This window comes from Euprymna scolopes, chromosome 42, assembly GCF_053919585.1.
Source record: "Euprymna scolopes isolate OS-2025 chromosome 42, ASM5391958v1, whole genome shotgun sequence".
Taxonomy (NCBI): domain Eukaryota; kingdom Metazoa; phylum Mollusca; class Cephalopoda; order Sepiida; family Sepiolidae; genus Euprymna; species Euprymna scolopes.
The window spans coordinates 7,676,698-7,691,519 of record NC_136523.1 but is presented as its reverse complement, the minus strand read 5'-3'; the positions used below and the strand labels follow the sequence as shown (position 1 = coordinate 7,691,519).

Genomic DNA, 14,822 nt, shown 5'->3' with positions numbered 1-14,822 from the left:
GTTAATCTTTAATGTAGGTTAGTGTTAATATTCTATTTTATTTTACTTATTTATTTGTTCTGTGTATCTATAACTTTATTAGCATCCTATTTAAGTTTTGGTGTTATTTTTATTCATCCGTTGCATCCTTGCTAAGTTGGTCAGTTTAAATGGTGCTTGTGCAATATACTGGGTTTATGATCAAAGCGCATTTCGAGTGAAAACATTATTACATTTTTACATACCATGTCGAAATTAGTATAAATTCCAAGAATTATAAAAAATTATGATCCAGTAGTAGTATCATATGGATTAGACCTCTGTACTGCTATTTTTTAGCCAGTCTGAGAAATTGTCTTCAGATAGATGGGCTGTTGCATAGCCTCCTGACAGACGGGTAAGTGGACAGTGTAGAATCAGGTGGTCTGTGTCCTGGAGGGCTTCTTTGCAGTTTGAGCAGATTGGAGAGTTTACTTGTTTCCACCTGGATTTGTTTACTGCAGTCCGACAGTGTCTTGTTATGATCTGGTTTGCGGCTACCCACTGCTTCCTACTATTTGTTGCAAAACTTTGGAGGTTTGTTCTTCAGAGTTGGATCTTAAATGATATCCCTACTTTTGGGAATATTGTTTTTTTTTTTGTTTTTTTTTTTTTTTTTACATGGAAGTCACCACTTATCAAGGCCCGGAAGCCACTCGGGGATAAGGGTTAGTGTGTGTTCAGTAACCAGTGGGATAATATCGTAGTAATCGTTAGCATTGGAGATTTGGTAAAGTATCTTACTTAAGGGGGCGGTTCATCAGGAATTTGTTTATGTTGGACTTGAAGACATCTATGTTGTAGTCAGGTGGGAAACAAGCAGACGGAAGAGAGTTCCACTGGCGTGCACTTCTAAAAAAAAAGCTTTGTTCATGGAATCTACATTTTGGTTTTGGCACAGTTAAAGAGTGGGGAAAATTTTTGACAGTGATTTCAGCTAGACATGTTTATCGTGAAAGATCAGCGAGGGGGGGACCAGGGATTGGAGCTCAGACGAGCACTTGCCATGGAAGTAACAATAAAACAAAGACAGGCTCGCTACGTCTCTTCTGTGGGAGAGAGGTTGCAGGGTAGAGAAAAGGGCATCCCCCACTAAGCCAAGAAGTCTATTTTGTATTCTGTTAAGGCAGGATAGGCTGTTTTTAGCAGCTCCTGCCCAGATATGGCAGCAGTATTCCATCCTTGGACGTACTTGGCTTTTATATAGATAGAGAATTGCATCAGCAGTGAGATATCTTCTGGAGTGGTAAAAGATCCCACCATTTTCCCAGCAATCTTGGCAATAGTCTTGATGTACGTGTTCCATGTCAGGAGTAAAGGTCAATCCCAGAAGCTTGTCAAAACATGGAGCCTTCTGTAGATGAGAGCCATCCATTTCAACTGATGCTTATGAAGTAATGATAGGAGCTTGGTTTTAGATGCATTAAAAGTAACCAGCCACCTCTTCCCCCACTGTACCGTGCGCTCAAGATCAGAGGAGAGAGAATCAGAGAGAACTTTGTCATTTACGGCCTTAGATGTGTTGCCATAGATGGTCGTGTCATCAGCATAGATGTCAACGAATGATTTAAGTATGTGTTTTGGGAGATCATTGATGTAGATCAGAAAGAGAGTTGGGCCTTAATACTGAGGGCCTCTGATTTTTGCCCATCAACCACTACTCTTATGAGCCTATCAGAGAGAAAAGATTTAATGATTGAGAAAATATTTCCAGTTATACCATAGCTGTAAATCTTGTGAAATAGGCCCTTATGCCATATTTTATCAAAGGCCTTTGATATGTAAAGAGCAATTGCCCTAGAAAGGAAGCCTTTGTCGAGAGATTCACTAATCCTATGAGATATAGCAGACTGGAAATCATATTTCATGTCACTAAGAAGGTTATTTCTGTTGAGGTGGTTGACTATTTCTCTATTTAATATGGATTTCAGCAACTCATGACACATAGGAGACTTATTGGTCTGTACTCACTTGAATTCTTACATACAGGGCATACTGATGAGGTTTTCCAGGATGTGGGGAAGCAATTCTACTTAAGGCAGGGCTTAAACAGTTTTGTAAGTATGGGGACAAGTTCTGGTCCAAGCTTTTTCAACACTATAATTGGAATGCCGTCAGGGAAGTTGCTTTACTGGAATCAAGGTTCTTAATTAGCTTGACGATCTCATGCACAGATATTTGTATGTTATATAGCATGTTGTCCGTTAGAGGAGGAAATACAGGGAGTTGATGACCTTCGTCGCATAGGGTAGAATTAGCTGCAAAGTTCTTGGTAAATAGTTTGGCCTTATATGATGCTGACGAGATGACCTCAGGTCCATTGATGATGATTGGGATAGAACGCACGCTTCTGTTCAGGATCCTGTTTGCTATTTGCCAAAACTGGTGGAAACCAAGCCGCTGATCAGCTACCTTGGATTTAACGGACTGAGCATATAGCTCTCTTGCATTTTTTATTACTCTTTTACAGTGGTTGCTGGCAGTTCTGAAAGCAGCTTTAGTCCAAGTGCATCTATTACGTTGGTAACTATGGAAAAAATTATTTCTGTGCGCGATGGCAGTGGCACATTCTGGGGAGAACCATAACTAGCTGTTAGGTTTTTGTTGAAATGTTTTGGATGGTATAAATCGGTCTATGCCTACAATTAACCATTTGGTCAGATCTGACACCACAGAGGACACATCCTTTTTAAACATGGAATGTAGAGGTAGATCGGATATGAATGTACGGAAGTTATTGGAATGGAATTTGTTTCTCCATTCCTCCTTCCATGCCTCAACTGGGTTGAAATTTTTGATTTTTGAGTTATAGAAGGGATATTGGAACTTGAGGCTGGAGGTGACTGAGGCATCTTTTAAAATTTGTTGGATTGGTAAGTCCCTGGTGTTCTTGATATTTTGAATCCATTTTTGAGTTGCGTCTCTCCTCCTTATTTGGGGAGGTGCGAATGATCCAGTAGATGTGTAAGATCTATTTTTTCGAGAAAAAAAATCGAAGAGACTAGTGTCAAACATTTCTTAGTTTTTCAAGGAGAGCAAGGGAGATAAGTCAGTTTGTATACAGAATTGGTCACACAACTCTTCCATATTAAAACATACGATAAAACTCAATTCAGTAAGTTCTATTTTTACTTTTAATTATTTTTCAGTGTAAGTTCAGAATTCAACCTAATTAAAAAACAAAAATACAGAAGAATTTATATGATGTATGTACCCGTCATGGAATTAAAATGTCATACTCCAAAAATCATATAAATTGATGAATTATTTTTTTTTTTAACTAAGAAAATCAAATTTTATAGCAAAGCGAGACAGTTGTCTTGATCGGTCATATATCTTCAATATACTATTAATATAAAAATCGTAAAAAATGATTTTCTAATAAAAAAAAAAACTACTCAATCAATTTACATAATTTTTGGAATATGACGTTTTTGTTACATGACTGGTATGTACATTATACAGAGTTTTCTGTAATTTTTTTTTTTTTTTTAAATTTTTGTACTGATCATTTTTCGTAATTTTTGGAATCAATACTAATTTCGACATGACATGTAAGTACGTGAGTGTTTTTACCTGAAAAGCATTTGTTCGAAAATCCCTTTTACAGCGCAAGCACCGTTTAAATTTAACTATTTAAAGCGAGACAACTTTGTCGGAATGATTAAAGGGAGACAACTTTGTTAGAGTAATTAAATTACTTATTTATTTTATTTTTTTCTTCGTAGATAAAATGCATAGATCTTCAGACCAAAAGCTCGACTACATTGGCCGGCAGTGGTCATCCGGGCGATGACATTTCTGCTGACCCGCTCATGTCACTCTTCAACGAACCAGCTGGTCTAGCCGTAGACAGAGAGAATCAAATGGTATACATTGCTGACACGAATAACCATTGCTTGAAAGTGTTTAATATGCACACACAAACGTTGACAGAAGTAAGTATTTTTGTACGAACTTGTGTTTTAAGGCTATGACAATGCATTCTTGTAGAAAAACAGTTAGGTACGAGACTGGGTAAAGAGAATGGATACTTGTACGGTTTTATCAAGACATTAAAAAATGAAAATATCGAAAAAAAAAAAAAAATATCATATTGTACGTATCTGTTTCGAACTGGAGATCTCAAAAAAAAAAAAAAAAAAAAAATTCATTTAATTTGATTGAGTATTTTTATTTTTTTTTTTACAGTGAAAAAAACACGTTTTTATGACAGCACGTTGAAGGCAGACATCTTTGAATTTTTACATTTTTGTTTGGATTTTTAGAACACGCCACGGGGAGATAACTCAATTTAAAGCGCTGTCACTCCCTCCCCATCTTTAATACTAGCTTTTTTTTCCTAAAAATCGAACCTTTTGCTTGATATTATAACAAAAACCATCCAATGAAATTAAGTGAAATTTTTTTCAGAAAACTTCATTCCATAAGGGATACGTACAATATAAACTTTTTTTTTTTTTTTCGATATTTTCATTTTTTAATGTCTTGATTAAACTGTACAAGTACCAGAAAAATGATGAAAACTAGCAGGACTTTTGGAAATTCCACAGTGGCGTCTTTCATTTGTAATGTATTGCTACTGGGCGTTCTATGGACGTTCGGCATGAACGGAGACACTGCGATATTATCGTACCTATTTATTTGCCTCCCCACGAGAGCAGAGTTAGACACAAGATTGGTTTTTAATGTGGGGGAAAATCCGGTTTCCCAAAAAGGAGCACCCTGGAAAGGAGCAAAAATTAAAATTGCCTCAATCTAGAAGGATTTCTCCTCCACTGATCGAGGTCAGAAAAGGCGAAAGTGTAGTATTTTTTTTTTTTTTTTTTTTACACAGTGATCACCACTTATCAAGGCCCGGAAGCCACTCAGGGATAAGGGTTATTGCAAGTACATTACGTTAGTGAGAAGATTTGCTGAAATGTTTACTTAAGGGGGCGGTTCATTAGGAATTTGTTAACATTGGACTTGAAGACAACCAAGTTGTAGTCCGGTGGGAAGCAGGCAGACGGAACAGAGTTCCACAGGTATCAGAACAGATACTACACTTTAATCCTAGCCAAAAAAGGCAAGGAACTATGTATTGTAGCCCTTTTGTTAAAACAGTAAAAGTATTTACCTAAGTAATCTGGTTCATGTAGTGTCAGAATATATCTGATTATTACAGTTTATCTCCAATATCCTTATGGCAGTTTGCAGCATATTTGTATGGACGCCTGGCGCAAATGGAAACACCACAATATCATTATAACATCTTTAGACAAAACAAACATTACCTTTGGATTCTAGCCAGAAGACCAAGAAGGTATATTTCAGTTTCATGTACGGCCGAAAAGCAACATCATTTTTTTGTTTATATTAATTCTTTGCTTTTACATTATAATAATAATAATAATAATAATAATAATAATAATAATTCATAATTGAAAATTATTCAAATGTTTTAATATCTATATATTAATACCATAGTAGCTTTAACGTATATACGTAGTGTGTCACAGTTTCCAGATTATAAATTACTAGCATGGGTGCCCGGCGTTGCCCGGGTGTTTGGAGGTGTATGCTGAGCAAAAAAAAACAAAAAAAAACGGTCAATTTTTTTAACTTTGACCCTATTATGACCACTTAACATTTATTCTTTTGGGGTCAAATCAAGTTATTATGTTAGATCCATGTCCAAGGAACTTATATCTAAAATTTCAAGTGTTTAGACCCAAAATTGTCAGAGGAGTTTGGTAGAGTTCTCAAAGGTTAAATCGTTGAACTTTGACCCCCTAACAGCCAAATTTCTGGCCGAAAACCGATCACATAGATTTTCTCAAATCTCAGTACCCTGTATATCAAATTTCGAGTCTGTTGACTAAAAAATTGACAGAGTTATTGCATAGGGAAATGTACACAAACAGACACACAGACAGACACACAGACACGTTCACTTTTATAGATGTATAGATTCGATCGGGAGATCCTATTTATTAAAAAGGAGGATAGAAGGCGATAACCTACTCTGAACATTAAGTTAACATATCTATATACTAATTTAATATCTATATACTAATTTAATATCTATATACTAATTTAATATCTACATACTAATTTAATATCTATATACCAATTTAATATCTATATACTAATTTGATATCTATATACTAATTTGATATCTATATACTAATTCGATATCTATATACTAATTTAATATCTATATACTAATTTAATATCTACATACTAATTTAATATCTATATACTAATTTAATATCTATATACTAATTTGATATCTATATACTAATTTAATATCTATATACTAATTTAATATCTATATACCAATTTAATACCTATATACCAATTTGATATCTATATACCAATTTAATACCTATATACCAATTTAATATCTATATACCAATTTAATATCTATATACTAATTTGATATCCATATACTAATTTGATATCCATATACTAATTTGATATCCATATACTAATTTGATATCTATATACTAATTTGATATCTATATACTAATTTGATATCTTTATACTAATTTAATATCTATATACTAATTTAATATCCATATACTAATTTAATGTTCATAGTATGTTCTCACCTTCTATCCTCCTTTTTAATAAATAGGATCTCCCGATCGAATAATTTATAATTTGGAAACCGTGACACATACACGTACGTACGTATGTTAAAGGTACTACAATATTAATATATAGATATTAAAACATTTGAATAATTTTCAATTATAAATTATTTATTCATGAACAGTGGTGAACTAGAATGGTCTCGTGGTGTCACGTTCTCTAAAATTTTATGCTATACCTCATCTTCAAAAAGAATAAAAATTCTAAATCTATGCAAACATAGAATAGCTGGAAATGTCTTCTCAATTATTAAATTATTTCTTTGATAGATTTAAAAGAAACTATTGGTGGGCAGAAATTAGAAGCTCACAATATTAACAGTGGCGGCCCTTAGGGTTCCATCCTGGGCTCAACTCCCTTCCTGATCTTCACAAATAACCTCCCAAATCACATTCCTAGATCATTCGTAGATATTTATGCAGACGACACCACAATATATGGCAACACTTCAAAGGTCGGAAATGACCAAAATCTCTCTGATTTTTTTCTTCTCTGATCTTGAGAATGTGGTGCAATGGGGGAAAAAGGTGGCTGGTTAATTTTAATGCAGCTAAAACCAAGCTTCTCTCTTTCTATCATCAATGCTCTCACTCCAATCTGGCCCAAATTTAAATGAATGGCTCTTGTCTTGGGAAGGCTTCAGGTTTCGACAAGCTTCTGAGTCTGACCTTCACTCCTGATCTGAAATGGAGCACATACATCAAATCTGTTGCCAAGGTTGCTGGAAAAATGGTTGGATCATTCTACCGCTCCAGTAGATATCTCACTACCAATGCAATCCGTATAAGAGCCTTAGGACGGAGTACTGTTGCCATATATGAGTAGGGTCCTGGATATGACCTTAAACTATATCCAGTGGTGAGGCCCCAGCTTGCGGGCTTGTGGGAGTGTGGAGCCACCCTTTAATTATCATTGCTCCCAGGTCCACTCTGACCCGGAGTGGCAGTACCTGTTAGGGTTCCAACTATGGGTTAAATAGAAACCGACTTGAAAACAACAAATATATTCTATTAAAAATTTTTTCTTCAAAATCTTTGGATTCGGCATTAAATAACCCGAAAAGGGTTGATATGCCGTAAAACAAAAACAACCAACCAACCATATATGAGTAGAAGCTGCTCGGAGCACTCTATTCTGCCTTGACACATTTCGAAACCGACTTTTTAACCTAGTAGGCTTGTAACCTCTTTCCCACAGAAGAGATGTTGCTAGCCTGTCCCTGCTCTATCATTATTTTCATGACAAATGCTCGACTGAGCTTCAATCTATGGTTCTCCCTTTGCCTAACTTTCACAAAAAACACTCAACTAGCTAAAACCACTATCAATAATTTCCCCCACTCTCTCTTTGTGCCTAAATCTAAACGTGGATTCTATGAACAAAGCTTCTTTCTTAGAACTGCCCACCTGTGGAACTCTGTTCTGTGGGCTTGCTTCCCAGATGACTACAATATGGTCGTCTTCAACCGTCCTCGTAAATAATCAAATTATACAAATATAGGGATCAACGCACATCAGCAACAAAACTCCGGAGGTTGGTTAATATAATATATATTTCGGAAATTCATAAAAGAAGTATTTACAGCATATACATATAGTTGACAATTAATTCAAGCAGGCAGTTAGTTCTACAACTGAGCTTCTGAGACCGAGCATCCGAGAAGAATCCCCAACGCCTTAACGAAGAACTCACTGGGTGACGCGACGTACTAACGGTTGGCAAACCTGGTTGCTCAGTCGACATATCATAACTGTACCGACCAGGGTGCAGATCATAACTGGGCCGCGATCAGGGGTCAAGGGCATGTAAAAGACACGTTGCAAGGTCACACAAAAAAATTTTCACTACTAATGATTACTTTGCTATTTTCCCATGACTACCATACACTTAGTAACCTTTATCGTCGAATGGTCTCCGGGCCCTGATAAGCAGTGATTACTTTGTTAGAAAAAAACACTTGATGGAGAATCCGAAGTAGTAGCATAGTTTTAGAAATAATCGCAAGGACTCTTAAATTAGTTTTTAATTGTGAGTCTTGAGTGTTATAAGTATATTTTTATTATTATTGAGTTGAGATTTTAGTGCTTTTTGTGTGATGCTGTGTTTATAAAAACTTGGGTAATACTGACCTTTTCCTGCCAAAGAAAAAAGATGGTGCTCAGAATAGAGGTTTATGTAAAAACAGAAACGGACTTAAAATAAAAAGCAATACGAAATCAGTACACTAAGTCGGTAAATGAATTTTTAAAAAAATTTTATTTTTATTTATATTAAAATAAAATTAAGTTTTATTTATTTTGAAGGTACATTTTTTTTTTTTTTTTTACAAAAATTCTTTTTTATTTTATTAAAAAGAAAAGTCTTAGTTGAAATTTAAAAAAGAAAATGGACAAAAACAATGTCTCCTTCTGGGAATTACTTCCTTCTGTGGAATTGGCTTATTGCCACTTAGCCAAGACACCCACACAAACTTATGACTAAGGACCCCCATCAAGATAACTCTTGAAACCACTGAAAGTGCACCCATTTTTTTTTTTTTTTTTTTTTTTTTTTTATTCAGGGAGGGGTCTGAATACTACCATTTTGTAAAAACAAAAGTGGAACCCGTATGATTGTGAAGATGAATTACTTTTTTTTCTCTTCAACAGTTTTCAATTTTTACACCTGCGCTCGATGGAAATAGTGAAACCAAACCAGCGGTGAAACGTAGCAGCCGAATTACGCCAAAAAGGACTCAACCAAAGGTTTTAGAAACTATCAACATAGCGCCAGGTGGTGAGATTCACTTTGAATTGGATATTCATTTCCAAGATGGAATCTCTTTTACTAAAGACATGGTCAGTTACTGGCAGGTCCTTGCAGAAGGTAAGTATCCTTCAAGGCAGACATGCGGCTATTTGCAAGTCAAATAAAGTATTATGAGCAAAAATACGACAACGGATACAAATTCTGTTTTTGAAGTTTTGAGATGATTGATTATTCATATTCGGGCAATGACGGTAGTTAAGTGCTTACTGACGATCTTGATATTCGCCGTTCGCACAGGCTTGAAAAATCCTTGAATTTTGACTTTTGCCTTCAAAAGGCCTTATTTTTATTAACTTCAAAAATCCTTGAAAATATGGGAAATGTCTTGAAAATGTCTTGAAAGGCTTTGAGAATCATATTTTTTATGTCCAGTAAAAATTTGTGTTGCAATATCAAAATCAAAATTAAAATCAATACTATTAAATTATTTTTAAGTATTTAAAAAATAACATTAAACTAGTTTTTTAATATTGAAAATAAAATTAAAATCAATACTATTAAATTATTTTTAAGTATTAAAAAAATAACAGTAAACTATTTTTTTAATATTGAAAATAAAATTAAAATCAATACTATTAAATTATTTTTAAGTATTAAAAAAATAACATTAAACTATTTTTTTAATATTGAAAGTAAAATTAAAATCAATACCATTAAATTATTTTTAAGTATTTAAAAATAACAGTAAACTATTCTTTTAATATTGAAAATAAAATTAAAATCAATACTATTAAATTATTTTTAAGTATTAATAAAAATAACATTAAACTAGTTTTTTAATATTGAAAATAAAATTAAAATCAATACTATTAAATTATTTTTAAGTATTTAAAAATAACATTAAACTATTTTTTTAATATTGAAAATAAAATTAAAATCAATACTATTAAATTATGTTTAAGTATTAAAAAAATAACATTAAACTATTTTTTAATATTGAAAATAAAAGTAAAATCAATACTATTAAATTATTTTTAAGTATTAATAAAAATAACATTAAACTATTTTTTTAATATTGAAAATAAAATCAAAATCAATACTATTAAATTATTTTTAAGTATTAATAAAAATAACATTAAACTACTTTTTAATATTGAAAATAAAATTAAAATCAATACTATTAAATTATTTTAAAGTATTAATAAAAATAACATTAAACTATTTTTTTAATATTGAAAATAAAATTAAAATCAATACTATTAAATTATTTTTAAGTATTAAAAAATAACATTAAACTATTTTTTTAATATTGAAAATAAAATTAAAATCAATACTATTAAATTATTTTTAAGTATTAATAAAAATAACATTAAACTATTTTTTTAATATTGAAAATAAAATTAAAATCAATACTATTAAATTATTTTTAAGTATTAATAAAAATAACATTAAACTAGTTTTTTAATATTGAAAATAAAATCGAAATACATTGTTGTGAAAATGCCTCGTATTATTGTGAATAATAGAGTTACGTCCCTTTATCATGAAAAATCTACATAAGGTAGTTTTGTGATAAAGGGACGAAACTCTTGTGTACACAATACCGAAAATTCAAAATTTAAAAGTAAAATGCATACAGTGTAGACCAATCTACAATGGGAAAAATAACAACATTTAATCACACTTGGTTGGGCAAATATAAGTGGGTCAGGGAATGTAGATATGATTATTGAAAGGCATATTGTTTTGTATGTACATAAAAATGACTTTTTCTCTTGTCAATTATTAAGAGTTTTGGTTTATTATATCATTGTTTATATATCAAATTTATTTTTGGAAACTTGAATTTTATCTGGAGGTACCTTGAAAAACTTTTTAAAAAAAGCCTTGAAAAGTCCTTGAAAATGGACATTGAGAATCTGTACAAACCCTGGTATTTCAAGTCTGATACCAGTTCGCTCCACAAAATCGCTTTCACTTGGGATGTTGGCAGCCTTCATGTGAACCCTCTCCTGTAAGTACCCGAATGTCTTTCTAGAAAGAATTCTTACTAGAAAAGTATCGGGGAAATCAATACTAACATTCATGCGATATAATAATGATTTGGATTCTTTAACTTACTGTTCTCATCTTGAGTGTTATTTTCACAACGTTTCGATCAATGGAACCTCCAACCTTCTTCAGGTGTATCTTGTCGAACTCTGGAATCTGTCTGTGGAACTTAGGAATCTGCATGGAATCATGAACAGATTTTTTTATTTAATCAGCAAGGGTAGTATGTTCTCATTCCGTCAGCCATGGCTGGATAGAAGTCCTAAGTAATACACAATTGTATTTGAGTATCGCCCGTACTGACGATTGAACTTTCAAACTCTAGAGCAGTGTAATTCAAAATTGTATTCATTACTCCATGGGTCCTTGCGAACAATGAAATTCAAGACAAATGGGAGAGAGCTCGCAGCCCAGCAGTGTTAACGTAGTTACACGCCACCTAAAGGAAATGAGCCTTGATAACCCAAACTGGGAGGCAGAAGCAAGTGACTGAGTCGACACGAAGGGAAGGTAGTGCTTGTGGCTCATTTCCTTTAGGTGGCGTTTAACTACGTTTTTATACGAGAGTTTTTGCCCATTAATTCTTCTAAACACTTTTGAAGACACAATCCTGGCTGCTTCGTATGTCCTACCTGGGGAAAGATGTTCTACCCCAGGAGAGGGGAGCTTCATCACTGGTGGATAATGCACCAAGCCCCTGACTCGTCATTTTCAGACAGGCAGGAAATGGAATGGACATTTTGACAAGACCCTATTTCTTTTACTAAAATTAGATGCTTACGGGAGGGATTAGATGAAGGTTGCTATTTAATTTTTTTTTACTTGAAATTTTTTCCTTATTCAATCGATTATTTTCGCTTCTCAAATTATTTCTTGCAACATATTTTTGTTTAGTTAGTGCTAGTTATTTTGCTTCGGTGGTGCCGTATAAATTTCCAAAATAATGAAAAATGACCCAGTAGATGTGCTAGATGTATTTTTAATAAAAAAAAAAAAAACATTCTGTTTAAAAATGGCAGACCCTTAATTTAAATTAAGGGAGATAAGTCAGTTTGTCATACAGAATTGGTCTCGCCACTCTTCCAGATTAAAACATGGGATAAAACTCGATAATTCGGTAAATTCTATTTTTACTTGTAATTATTTTTTTACTAGTATAACATAATAGTGCAGGTGAGCGCGTGGAAGATGTCGAGGAATGGCAGCTTGCAAAGTGGTTAGCAGCAGCAGTAGTCGAAAAACACGCATATGCAAATTAGGAAGTGTGTGTAAGAAAAAAAAGGAAAGCATGAGCTTAGGAGAAGTGAGTGTTGAAGAGAATGAATGTGTAAAAACGTAGGCAAGAAATGGCTGGCGTGAGGTTGGAGAGAAAAAGTGTACACCGAGCGGGATGGACAATGGTGAGAGACTTTTAAATGATGTCAAAACAATTATAACGATAAAAAAAAAACTTTTGTTGAGAAAGAAAAAAATGGCGAGATATTTATTTATTTATTTATTTCCTCTTGTTTGTATGTAATGGCAGCAGTACACTAGATCATTTGTCATAATTTTTAGTCACATGCAAGTGACTCTACACGTTGGACCGTCGGTCGGTCTGTCGGTCTGTCCGTAACACTTTTGTGTTTGGCCTTTTTGGTTAAGATCAAAGGGCTGTTGTTAATAAATGCTGTTCTTAGCTTTTTAAGCTTTTCTTGGCCTTTTGGCCAAGATCAAAGTGTAGTATCTTACTACATGCTATAATTATGTTTGTAACTTTGTGATATAAAGTGGAGGATCACTTTTTTGTACCAATTTAATGTAAAATGATCACCCACTTTACAACCAGTCAGTCTCAAAGCCATTCAAGTCATTCTCCAGTTGTTTTTGAAGGATTCCAAGTGTTTTTTAAGCATTCAAGTCATTCTTAAGGTCATTCAATTCATCCTTAAGTTCATTTAAGTCATTCTAAGTCATTTACTTTTTATTTATTTAAGTCATTTCAGCCCATTTTTCGGTCATTGTAGTTTATCTTTAAGAATTTCATGTCAATCCTACATTCACGCATTCATTCATTACATGAGAGCACGCCACTAATAGCTATTGGCCTTGTTGGAATTTATACTAATTTCAACATAACATGTTAGTATGTAATAATGTTTTCACCTGAAATGCGTTAGTTTGAAAGATCACTAATCTAAACAAGCACCATAGTATTATACATACATATTCTTATCTATCAATACTGTTTTATTTTTTTCTCCCTATCAGATGAATCCAGTAGAAAACTTCTGCAAGAAATTCCCGTCACAAGTGGTGAGTTATCGGATTTAACCAAGCAGCCCAATGTCCGAGTGTTGATCCCCACTCAGCTCAGCGTGGACTTCCCTGCAGTTCTTCGCCTCATTTTTGAGTGCCTCTTGTATACCTGTTCCTCGGCGGGTACATGCAATATGACTCCTGTGCTCTTTGATCAGCCGATAAGCATTTCGGAAAATGGACAGCCGGAAAACAAAGTCTCCTTACATCACACCATCGCACAATAAATCATGTTATTACATATATAATCCACACTACGAAACATCATTATTATATTTTCATCATTATATTTTTTTTAGATGAGGTGTGATTATTCGTTTTCTTCGGACTATTGTTCTCATCTTGAGTGTTATTTTCACAACGTTTCGGTCGATGGAATCTCCAACCTTCTTCAAGCATATCTTGTCAAACTTGGGAATTTGCAAGTAATTCTGAATGAAACCCTTTATTTAATCCATGGAGGTAGCATGTTCTCGTTCCATCAGCACAAGGCCCCGTGGCATAGTGGAGATAATATTTGGTAAAATTCAGTTCTGGGGGTTGAAGGTTCAATCCTTAGTGCAGCAGGCAAAATTACAATTGCGAATTGCTTAGGACTTCTATCCAGTTATGGCTGATGGAACAAGAATATGCTACCTCCGTAAAATGTTCTGTTCAAAATTCCGTGCAGATTTCCATGTTCAACAGAAAGATTCCTGAGTTCAACTCGAGAAGGTCAGAGATTACATCAACTGAAACATAAAAATAACGCTCAAGATGCGGACAGTCGTCTGAAAAATCTAAATAATACAAATAATAATTATGCCTTCATATTAATAGCAGACGTATGTGCATGCTACGATACTTCTGGAGAGGCTAGAGGAATTGCTGATCTTTACCTTTCATGAAAATCATGGCTTCGTGACACATAACCATATGAAGCAACGTCATGACACTTCGATGAATATCACAGACTTTTTGCCTCCGGTGATCATAAAGAGCATATGGGACCACAATATTACAAATGACTTGACTGACTTGATTTACATGCATACTCCAAAGAGCTTCACCACATGTTTGAAAACAAA

The 14,822-nt window shown here is 33.7% G+C and overlaps 1 protein-coding gene and 1 pseudogene across 1 annotated transcript in view; both read left to right on the top strand.

Annotated features, from left to right (window-relative positions):
- The window catches only part of LOC145266920 (NHL repeat-containing protein 2-like), a 70,624-nt gene extending 56,615 nt beyond the window's left edge, over positions 1-14,009 (top strand). The window contains exons 8-10 of the mRNA XM_080122715.1: positions 3,747-3,956; positions 9,306-9,522; positions 13,708-14,009. Coding sequence (XP_079978841.1) covers positions 3,747-3,956; positions 9,306-9,522; positions 13,708-13,982 — 702 coding nt within the window. The 3' untranslated portion in view covers positions 13,983-14,009. The remainder of the gene's footprint in view (positions 1-3,746; positions 3,957-9,305; positions 9,523-13,707) is intronic.
- LOC145267329 (U2 spliceosomal RNA) lies at positions 13,144-13,276 on the top strand (annotated as a pseudogene).
- Positions 14,010-14,822: the final 813 nt, after the last annotated feature.